This window comes from Myxine glutinosa, chromosome 5 (genome assembly GCF_964187855.1).
Source record: "Myxine glutinosa chromosome 5, kmMyxGlut1.1, whole genome shotgun sequence".
NCBI lineage: Eukaryota > Metazoa > Chordata > Myxini > Myxiniformes > Myxinidae > Myxine > Myxine glutinosa.
This window is the reverse complement of record NC_136265.1, coordinates 202019049-202031059: the sequence shown is the minus strand read 5'-3', so window position 1 is coordinate 202031059 and position 12011 is coordinate 202019049. Positions and strand designations below refer to the sequence as shown.

General features: G+C 45.1%; 1 protein-coding gene across 1 annotated transcript; it reads left to right on the top strand.

Annotated features, from left to right (window-relative positions):
• Positions 1-250: 250 nt before the first annotated feature.
• NUDT22 (nudix hydrolase 22) lies at positions 251-11216 on the top strand (the record flags this gene model as incomplete). Its single annotated transcript, XM_078779372.1, is given in 4 exon segments — positions 251-804; positions 1167-1271; positions 8016-8113; positions 11123-11216. Coding segments are annotated over 4 exon segments (783 nt in total), but the record flags the coding sequence as incomplete, so codon positions are not given.
• Positions 11217-12011: the final 795 nt, after the last annotated feature.

Sequence of the window (12011 nt, the reverse complement as noted above, 5' to 3'; positions counted from 1 at the left end):
CGACCACCTGAGTGATACTTATTAAAACGCAGCTCAACGACCCAGAATACTGAACAAGGAAAAACTTTCCGAAGAAATAAAACCGGCCTTTGAGTTGTTCGTATCAATTTTAAATAGTCCTTAAAATATACACTTAAGTATTATTATGTTGAAAAACAATATTTAAAAACAAATTTACTGCGTCTCTTATTGTTTGTCGTTATGAAACTAAACCACCAACGTTACTTTGGCTAAACGCCCCTTCTACACCGCCTAAAGGACATCAGAGCGCGTATGCGCTGTACTGTTTAATACTTATGTGAATGTTTCCGTGGGTTGATGGAGGAAGACAATGAGGTAACCGTGATACTGGTCGCCCCTTGTCGACAGGGTTTACCTCAGGAAAGCGTTCGTGTTGAGCTTTCCACAAGGTACGGTCGCCGAACCTTGTCCGAATCCGACGAACAGGACATCGAGGTCGTGTGGCAGGACCGCTTGCGGGGAAACCCTCGGATCTTCGACGCGCCAAAGTTCCGTTTCAGCGGCGCGGAGGTGGATTCGGCAGGGTTGCTTGGAATCCGGTTGGGGCTGACCGGATACCGAGACTACCTGGGCACGAATTTGGCACCCGGAGAGAAGCCGGCCCACCTGCGCAGATGGGGACTGACGGTGTGCGACGACCCCCAGGCGTACCTGGCCGACCCCCTCGGCGTGGGTGCTGTGCTCTGCACACGAGACAACCGCCTCGTGCTATTGCACCGCAGTCATTCCGTGGCCGAAGCGCAGGGACTGCTGGATGTGCCCGGGGGACACCCTGAACCCCTGGTCAGTGCACCCGATCTCTTTACAATGTCAATGGTTGCTAGGTTACAGGAGGATACGTTGTTGGTGGAAGCACTACAGATCACACTGGCCAGGTGTTACGGCGCCAAGCTACAATGGCCCTGCTCACGGCACGACTTATCCATGTCGATCAGCATATCGTGCCGTGAGCCGGGCCACGTCTGGTCGAAGTGCAGCGTCTCGTTTCATCAGAGATCCTTAATGTAATGGCTGTTGTTTCGAACGACATTATTGATTTGGGAGACGTTGCATTACCTTCACCACCTCAAAATAACTTTTATGAACCTATACTGGAGACATTTTGCAAGAATGTTGTGAAAATCTCACCAAACCCGTATTTGCAGGTGGCCAACGATGCTTTGGTAGACAAGCTTTGTGTGGAGGATCTGCAACCTGAGCTTGTTGTCCAAGAGATCTTCCACTCTGTGCTGGCTGAGATTCGAGATGAGGTATGTGAAAGTGTACTACAGGTCGAGTCTCATAAAAGCCAAGATAAGATTTTTAATATTTTGAGTCCCATTACTTTATATGATTTGAGTCCTAAATCTAGCGGCCAAAATTTTGCATGCATACTATGGAAACTCCAAGGGAGTGCATGAATAAAAACTGTGTTTCAGTGAATGTAAACACGCTTTTTGAAGATAATTTAGGGGGTGCTCATCACAAAAAAATTTAAAATATACAAGAAGTCGTCATGTGTAGCACGATACTTGCAAACAAAATATATAAAAAGAGGGAGCGGAAGACAAGAGAATGGGAAGCACACAAACACTTGAGAGCACACAACATTTAAGAGCAGGGAGATGTGTGGCAGGGAGAGGGCTTGGGGGGAGGAGGCGTGGGATGGGGGGGGGGGGGGGGGGGGGGGTGGGAGAAGTATAAAACACAAGGACACCAAGGACTTCCAGGACAGAAGTTGGTATTTCAAAAAGTGGAATTGGGGTGAAATTATCGGGGATAGAAAAGATCAAGGTTTTGGATGGGGGAAGATAAGAGATGGTGGTGAACAGCTGTTTTAAAGACCTGGAGGGTGGAGTGGGATTGAAGAGAGTGAGGGAGTTTGTTCCAGAGGCGGGAGAAAAGGGGAGTGAAGGAGTGAAGGTGAGCAGAGAGTCTTGATTTTGGCAGTTTAACCATAAGAGGGTTGCAGGCAGATCTTGTGCGACCTGTAGGAATATTTACGGGACAGAGCCCAGAGAGAGCTGGGGGGGCAAGGCCAGAGAGGAGTCGGTAGAAGACGGAAAGACCACCAACCTGCCTGCGGTGAGTGAGTGAGAGGCACTTGGAGTTTGCTTCATCGCGGGAGATTCCAATGATTCTGAATGCTTTGCTTTCAACAGCGTGAAGACGAGCTAGGTGTGAGGCAGGAGCACCAGCCCAGAGGGGAGAGCAGTATTCCATTGAGCTGCGGATGAAAGCCTTGTACGTGGTGAGGAGCTCAGGTGTGCCAAGGAAGGACTTCGCACGACGGAGGATGCCCAGTCGGCGACTGGCTTTGGAGGCCAGATTTGAAATGTTTGATGTTTTGACCTCAAAAATAGTTGGTTTTCCTATTTATTGACACTGTGCAAATGCTCTTCAATTTCCAAGTCAATTGGATGAAAATTGATGGTTTTTCAGATGAAAATTGATGATTTTGGAAGTTTGACCTTTCACCTTTTGACCTCAAAAATAGTATGTTTCCCAATTTAGTGACTCGATATGCAAATGCTGTTTAATTTTCAAGTCAATCGGTTGAGAATTGACGGCTTTTTGGATGAAAATTGATGACTTTTAAAATTTCACCTTGAGTTGACCTTTGACCTTTTGACCTCAAAAATAGTTCATTTCCCAATTTATTGACTCATTGAATCCGATTCCGATTGAATCCGATTGAAGTCAATCGGATTTTAAATGGCGATTTTAGAAATTTGACCTCCAGATGACCTTTAACCTTTGACCTCAAAATCAATAGGCTTCTCAATTGGGACAAACTAGACAACTTGGTGTAGTTTTGTGACGATCGGTTTAGAATTGTGACCTGTAGGCCGGTGACAAACAGACAAACAAACAGACAGACAGAACCACAAACGCAACCGACCAATATACTTCTTAAATCTTCGATTTTGCAAGGAATAAGCCTCACCAAAATGGCTGTGTGCCATCTTGGTCAGCCCTCTGTCGCATCGCTGGGTTATTAAGCTGCCATTTTGTTCGACTGCTCAAACATGCCTTGCCTTAGAACAGGCCGCAACAGTTTCTTAATGATGAAGAACCACCTTTGGAGGCCATTTTTCCCTGCAGAGCAGGGGTTTTTTTTTTTGTTTTTTTTGTTTTTTTTGTATACAGAGTCGAGGCTCGTGAAAGAGCTAACATTTATCAAACAAACAAGCAAACAAAGTATATAAAAAGGGGAGCGGTCGACAAGATGGGGAGAGAAGGGGAGGAGGCACACAAACACAACATTTGAGAGCAGGGACATCGGGAGATGTTTTTGGAGGGAGAGGGCCTGGGGGGAGGCAGGATAGGTATAAAACGAAAGGACACCAAGGACTTCCAGGAAAGAAGTCAAAAGTCACCTCAAAAAAGTGGATTTGGGGTGAAATTAGCGGGAGTAGAAAAGATCAAGGTTTTGGATTGGGGAAGATAAGAGATGGTGGTGAACAGCCGTTTTAAAGACCTGAAGGGAGGAGTGGGATTGAAAAGACTGAGGGAGTTTGTTCCAGAGGTGGGAGAAAAGAGGTATGAAGGAGTGAAGGTGAGCAGAGAGTCTTTACTTTGGCAGTTTAACCATAAGAGGGTTGCAGGCAGATCTTGTGCGACCTGTAGGAATATTTGGGGGACAGAGCCCAGAGAGAGCTAGGGGAGCAAGGCCAGAGAGGAGTCGGTGGAAGACGGAAAGACCACCAACCTGCCTGCGGTGAGTAAGTGAAAGGCCCTCGGAGATAGCGTCATCGCGGGAGATTCCAATGATTCTGAACGCTTTGGTTTCAGCAGCGTGAAGACGAGCTAGGTGTGAGGCAGGAGCACCAGCCCAGAGGGGAGAGCAGTATTCCATTGAGCTGCGGATGAAAGCCTTGTATGTGGTGAGGAGCTCAGGTGTGCCAAGGAAGGACTTCGCACGACGGAGGATGCCCAGTCGGCGACTGGCTTTGGAGGCCAGCTTGGAAATGTGGTTTTCCCAGGAAAGATCATGGCAGATAGTGAGACCCAAAAGCTTGAGTGACAGAACTTCTTGGAGAGGATTATTCAGAAAGTAGATGGGAGGGTTGTCCAGTCGGTCTTTTCGGAGAGTCATCGTAAGAGTGTGAGATTTGTCAGGATTGAAAGACATGTTCCACTTGTTTGCCCAGTCTGTGATTTTGTCCAGGTCTGCAGAGAGTGAGGAGGCTGCAGACTGCCGATCTGAGGGATGAGGAATGGAGCGGCAGAGAGTGGAGTCATCAGCAAAAAGATAGAGAGGATTTTCAAGAGAGTCAGAGACATCATTGATGAAGACCAGAAAAAGCACAGGGCCCAGAACACTGCCTTGGGGAACTCCAGCCTGAACAGGAAGAGGAGATGAGAGAAACCCATTCAGGGCCACATGTTGACTACGACGAGAGAGGAAGTCCGCCAGCCATGCGTGGAGATATCCATGGATACCAAAGGAGGAGAGTTTGGTGAGCAGAGCAGGGTGCCAGACCGTATCGAAGGCACGTGATATGTCGAGGGAGACAGCTCTAATTTCCTGTTTGGCATTGAGGACCTCCATCCATTGTTGAGACAGCAGAAGCAGCATGTCCAGAGTAGAGTGACCTGGTCTGAAACCAAATTGATGATCAGAGATCAAGCCATTGGAGAAGAGGAAAGATTTCATATCCGAAGCAATGATGGATTCCATGACTTTGCTGATAATTGGGAGAAGGCTGATTGGTCTGTATTCGCTAGGATCTGTTTTTGCACCTTTTTGTGCAAAGCGGTGATGTTGGCTGATTTCCAAGCAGATGGCAGTTGACCTTGAGCAAAAGAGAGGGTGAAGAGAACAGAGAGAGGGAGGGAAAGAGCGGAAGAACAGGATTTTAGGACCCGTGGGCTGATGCCGTCAGGTCCAGTTGCAGAATCAGAGTCGAGGGTTGACAGAAACTTTTCCACCTTGTCAGGAGGAAAGGACACCGAGTCCAGGAGCAGCTGGGTACGACTGGGTACGGTGGGTACAGAGAGGGATGGGTTTGGGACACAAGATTTGGAGGCAAACACAGAGTTGAGGCATTCAGCTTTTTCACGTGCGGAGTCAGCTGTGTAGCCGTTTGAGGTAAGGGAGGGGATGGAGGGGGAACAAACACCAGAAACAGATTTGACCAGATGCCACCAGGACTTGGAAGAGGGAGACAGACAAGAGAGTTCGGTCTTGAGAACGGAGAGATATTGTTTCCTGGCTCTCCTGAGGGTGGACACACTTGTTTCGGGCTTTGTGAAAGGAAATGAGATTTCCTTCCGTTGGATTTGCTTTCCAGGAGACGAAGGCAAGTTGTTTCTGGGCAACAGCTTCACCACAAGATTCCGTGTACCATGGACGGGAGGAAGGGTATGACAACTGAAGGCGAGATGTGATAAATCTGTGCATGAGAGAGAGCAATTTACTTTGGAAGAATTCCCAGGATGAGTTGATGTCAGAGGTGGTAGAGATGGGAGACCAGTCCAGATGATTGATGGCTGCTTGAAGACCGTGCCAGTTGGCCTGAGTGAAATGCCAGACTCGTCGACGCTGAGCAGGCTCCCTGAGAATGGTCAGAGAGATGTCCACTTTAACAAGCACATGATCAGATGAGCCGATTGGAGCAGAAGAAGAGCAGCAGACATTTTCAGGGAAGTTAGTCATAACCAAGTTCAGAAGAGAAGATGCTCCGTTGACTGAGATCCGGGTCGGGAAATTGACAGATTGTGTCAATCCCAGTGAGTCGCAGAAGTCCTTTGCTGAGGAGCCATGGCTAGTGAGAGAGGTACCCACACCCAGCCAACTGGCACGGTGACAATTGAAATCACCACATATGAGGAAGAGAGAGTTGGGATGAGTAGACAGAAGTTGGTCCATATTATCAGACAGCGAGATGTAGATGGAGTCATCACGGTTTGGTGGACGGTACAACACACATATGAACAAGAGGTGGGAGCGAAGGGGAAGCCGTAGCCAGAGGTATTCCTGGGGGTGAGGTGGAGAGAGTGCAGTGCAGGACGAGTGAGGAAGAGAGTTTTTGATAAAGATAGCAACCCCACCTCCAGGACGAGGCTCAGGTCTATCATACCGGAGGAGGGAGTAACCCAGGAGAGATACTAAGGAATCAGAGACATCATGAAGGAGGAAAGTTTCTGTTAAGCAGATCATGTCTGGTTTGACAGAAGCAACCTGTATGGAGAGATCAGTTGAGTTTGAACGAAGGCCCCGGATGTTTGAGGTCCATACCGTTAATGAAGAGGAAGGGGGAGCATCGGATACAGAACAGGGAGGAGGAGGGGTAGGGTAAGATGTGGAAGAGGTGGAAGAGGTAGGGAGAGCTGTTGAAGGTGTGTCAGAGATTTCAGAATAGCTCGGAGAAAGGGAAGGATGGGGCGGACAAAAGGTTTGATGGTGATTGGGTGAGGCACAATGAGGTGTTATTTGAGGAGGGGGAAGAGCGAGGCAGAAGGTTGGGGGAGATGGAGGTGAGAGTTGGAAGGGGGAAGAAGCGGGAAGGACGCTTTGAGAGGGGGAGTGAGAGGGGGGAAATTGAGAAGAAATGAGGGTGGGGAGATTTGAAGGGGAGGGGCGAGGGAGAGTCTCGGAGGGGAGGGGTGTGGGGGGAGTTTAGGAAGGAAGGGGCAAGGGGGGAGATTTGAAAGGGATTGGTGATGGGGAAGATTTGGAGGGGAGGGGCAAGGGGGAAGATTTGAAAGAGATGGGTGATGGGGATGATTTGGAGGGGAGGGGTAAGGGGGTAGATTTAGAGGGGAGGGGTGATGGGGAAGTTTTGGAGGGGACGGGTGATGGGGAAGTTTTGGAGGGAAGGTGTGATGGGGAAGATTTGGAGGGATTGGGTGATGGGGAAGATTTGGAGGGGAGGGGTGAGATTGGATTTTGAAAAGTGTACGATTAATGGGAAACGAACATTCATTGCAAAATGAGTTTCTTGAGACCTTCGAGTCAAAAATACGTTTGAGGACGCTGAAGGATGGGTGGAGTGCTGGAGAGTTTAGGGAATGTATGAAAGAGGCACTGTAAGAGATGGAATATTTTTTTGGAATGAATAGATTTGGTGAGCAAGTCGAAAGCATCCTTTTATAGAAGAAGAAGAAAAAGGTGTTATGGAATACGACAGAATAGTTCTTCAGGGGACAGTTTAAACATTTTTTCACAACGTGATCACGTGATCACGAACAACGTGGTCGAAGAACGAACTAACAAATAAGAACGAACAAACGGATAAGAACAGAGGACGAAATATTTTTTTGGTTTTTTTTTTTTGAGTTGAGATTTTAAAACAAGGAAGTATGGGGTGAAAAAACCGGGAAAAACAGAGACCGAAAGTAATTGCAGCGCAATCGAAGAACCGCTGAGACAAAAACAAATCCTCAAGCCAAGGTCGGACACGGTAGCCTACTAGTACTACACTAGGCCTCAGAATACGCGACACGAACTAACCGACGATTCTGTACACAGGTATGAAAAACCAACACCGAGAATCCTAATAAAGACAACCAATAGGTACACACACCGAAAGAAAGATACAGTTTCGACAAAAACACAATTGTGAAAAATTACTTAACTTCGAAAGCGTGCGCGCATGGACAGCTTTGAAGAGACGTGACCTCCAATCTTCAACCTGTCTCTCACTCTGCCACTCTTATGTGAGGTATTCGTGTCCCTGTTCCCCTCTGATCCGATGTCAGTCTCTCAACCTGCTTCTTCCTGTAAAGTAACTTGTCCATGAGCAGAGATTCCTGTATTTTAAAGAAAGCACTTTAATTATGCCATTTTGCAAGTCACACAGAATCTCTTGGTGACGGCAGTCACCTCCTTTATGATTCCACATGTTGACGTGTGTCATTTCGTTATGGTGGCCTTGTCTACGTATTGATTTTGCGTCGTTTTCATGGAAGATGTTCAGCATCCCGGTCCGTATGCAATTGTGTGGTTACCATTTCAAGTTAACTCACATTGGATTAACTGTTTTGCTTTGCACATATTTTGCCCGTAGGTAAACTTGCCCATCCAATGTTTGAGCACTCCTTGCCTAATGGGAATTGTGAGGAACTGGACCAGCATGGGAAGGCCAAGCGCCGATTTCTTTGTCAGGTAAATATTTTGCACGAGTGGTCACATCGAGTTGCTGAGACCTCATTTTCATTTCATTTTACTTGTCGGCCCTCATGTCATTCTGATTTCACCATCGTTTATAGCAGATTTGTGTAAAACTTGCCAAGAGTGGTTGACATGCTTTTGAAATTTGAGGAGGAAAAGGTATAAGGTAGATTTTGCACAAAACATGGCAGAAAGATCCCTCCAAGGCTTCAAGACAGCTGACGTCCACCACCCTCTCAGCTCGTTAAATTTCTCCGGCATGAGCACTCCACATGTTCTTCTTCATCACAATGTATGTTTCCTCTTCACAAGGCATATTTTACAAATCTGTCTCTCACTGAAGCATTTGGTCTGTCAATCCCACTATGGTTCCTATAGCACGACCTTTCTCCGTTCCTTCAACCAAAATTATTCCGCGCTGAAGCTGAGTCTATGGGCCTATCGCTTTCCCATCGCAGACAGTTCATGTCGGTGGTGTCTCTATCTTCTTCACCTCATTTTTACCTCCGCCACCGAAGATGGATGGAGGTTATGTTTTCACCCCTGTCTGTCTGTCTGTGAACAACAAGATATCTCGAAAAGTTGTGGACGGCTCCGGACGAAATTTGGCTCAGATGTAGTGTATGTGACACGGACGAAATGATTAGATTTTGGTGAAGATCCGGATAAGGATCCGGCTACGAGAATTTTTTAAGTGGTTCTTCACCATTGGGAGATAGGACCAAAAACGATACATAGCAGGATATCTCAAAACGCTGTGGACGGATTTGGACGAAACTTGTGGACATGTTGGGTGTCCGACCAGGACAAATAGATTCGATTTTGGTGAAGTTCTGAAAATGGATTCCGATACGAGAATTATTTGATTTTTAAGTGATTCTTCACCATAGAGATATCGGGCAAAAAGCGATTATATAGCGTGGTATTTAAAAAAAGTTATGGACGAGTTATGACTAGACTTGGTGAACGCGTTGTTTAGGTGACAAGAACAAGCCGATTCGATTTTGGTTCAGGTCCGAAGATCAGGCCTATCAGTGGGATACAAAACATAAACTGTTGATCCTGGCGGAGGTATGCGCTCCACCGAGTGCCATTCGAGTTGGTCTTGCACCCTCTGCTCTTTCCTTGCTTTTCCCCCACCCCCAGGTCTTCCAGGGCGCACATGGTCTACCATATACCCTTCTGGTGAAACGATCAAAATCCAGAATTACTGCTCACCTCCACTCATTCGTTCGTCTTTTTCCCATCTGTGGAAGCAACTTCCACATTCAATCTCATTCTTCCCTCCATATCTTTAACACTAGAACCCGCGGAGCGGTCAATTTGACCGCAAGCACATGTTTGGTAGCTCACTATGAGTGTAATTTTTTTGTTCACAGTTTTGATTTTCCTTGACTTTTCTTGCTTCTGGGTGTTGAATATTCATACAAAATATTGACCTCCTGACCTCAACCACATATGAGTTACAGGCTGTTATACCTAAAACCGCCACTGCGGTCAATTTGACCGCTAAGGAAATGTATTGCATAAAAGACATGGCTTCAGCATTGATGAATTGTAATTTGAGATAAGTTATTATCAATACATGTTCAGATGAGATTTCATCTCTGTGTGCCGAATCTGCTTAGCAGAAAGTGCATGTAAAATTTCCAAATTTTTCATTCGTTCATTTATTCATTCGATTTCAGACAGTGTTCTGTATTCACGCTATACAGTAAACATGTACTAGATTCACGTGGCCAGGGCTCACGGACAAAGAGATTTTTGAGCTATTAGGTAGGTGGGTGAGGCTGGTCGTTCTAGTGTTAAGACAACTATTCACCACCATCTCAGGTCATCCCCAATCCAAAACCATGATACTTTCTACCCTCGTTGCCCCACCCACCCCCATTCCACACCTGAAGCCCTCCTTCCACATTTCCAGTTTTCCCTTCCTGAGAATTTCCTCCTGTATCCAACTTTTCCACTCAATGCATCGTCTCCTACCCACCGTCCTTCCCCACACCCATTGTTTGTCCAAGTCACCCTCCTTTATCTTGGCCTTCACCTCCACTTTTGATGTCTCCCCACGTCGCTCCACTTTTCCTTTTGTTACGTTACATCCTGATTCAGTGCTCTAGCTCTTCCACGAACCTCGATTCTAAATACAATTTTCCATCCACTTCTATGATGCGGCTGCCTATTCTGTGTTCGAGCTCTGCCACGAGCCTCAACAAAGTGTATTAAACAACAACCTCAACAAAAAAAACATTAATTTCCCAACCTGCTTGTCAATACAGATTTATGACCATGACATGAATACCAAGCATGGTATTTATATAAATTGTTTTTATATATTATATTTTATATTATAATTATATTATAATTATAATAATATAAAATATAATATATAAAAACAATTTATATAAATTTATATAAATACCATAATTATATTATAATTATAATTATATTTATATTAATTATATTAATTATAATTATAATTATATATATATAATATAATATTATATTATATATATATTTTATATATAAATAATAAATTTATTTTTAATTCCTCTCTTGACTACCGTACATCGAGAACGTGCAAAGCTTGTCGCCCAATTTCTTTAACAAGTAGTTCAAAAGGTCAAGGTTGCTGTGTCAAAATCTACATGGGCAGCTCAGGTGTGAAGTACAGGACTACTTGGCCTATTTTTCTTTGACGTCTGGTTTAATGAATCTTGAGTATCAACGTGCTGCAAAGCTCACGTGATCCAGTTGATCAACTCCAGGATTTGATGTGTGCAGGGAAAGAATTTCGTGTTTCTGTCAAACGGTCACAAAATGGAACTTTTATTGCAATTAGTTGTCGGCATGATGATATGATAATTGTGATGATGATGGTATAGTTACGTGTGTCACCATCGCGATGTGCGTTTGATTATGCATTACTGATACACTCCCTAACTTTTCCATTCGAGAAAGGAAGCTTTATCAGGGCCGAGGTCAACCAAGTGTTTTCTGTAGGTGTGATTTGTCTTCTGAGGAAATTTTGCAACATTACCAGCAAGGAGGAGTCGAGGCACATGAATCCACAGACATCATGTTTATTGATCGTGAGGTGAGAAAGACATTCGTACCGGCTCTGTGATCATTCGTTAGCTGATATTTTATTATATTTCTGAACAACAGGTGTGAAGAAATGTTTATAGACAACTTTTGATGAATAATTTTTTTTTTTCTACCGGTGAAGCTTGATGATTAGCCCGTCCTCTGCACAGTAGGAGACTGGGTTTTTGCAATCACTTCTGTCTGTGTGTGTGTGTGTGTGTGTGTGTGTGTTTATATATATATATATGTGTGTGTGTTGATGTGTGTTGATGTGTGTCCGGCCATAACTTTTTTTCTTTTGAGTTTTGTCATCAAATTTTTACCAAAGCTTCATTATGATAACTAGTGAGGTACCCGTGCTACGCATGGGTGGTAGGCCAGAAGCAAACAGACAATGCAGAAACGGCGAATGCTAAAGCATGAAACCAATAAATTCCACATTCCTGTCGCACCTTCAGTTGCACATCAGACATGGACAGCAAGTTCGTGAAGGACTTCCATGAAAAAACGTTGCCGCGCAATCTGTCCACTTCCGCATTCGCGCCAGGTTCATAATTCTCATCAAAATCTAAACCGTATTTGTAGAAATTTCAATAAAAGCCACATCACTGTTCATATCGGTAAATATTATTCCATCGTGTTTGGAAAAATTGGAAAAATTGAAAAACAATATGGCCTATTTTACTCCAGGTGGTCCCAGGATTACCCACACAAAATATCGTTGCGATCGGTTCAGCCGTTTTTTGCGGTACCTGGGAACGCACAGACGGGACATTTGGTGAATTATAGTAAGATACATAGAAGG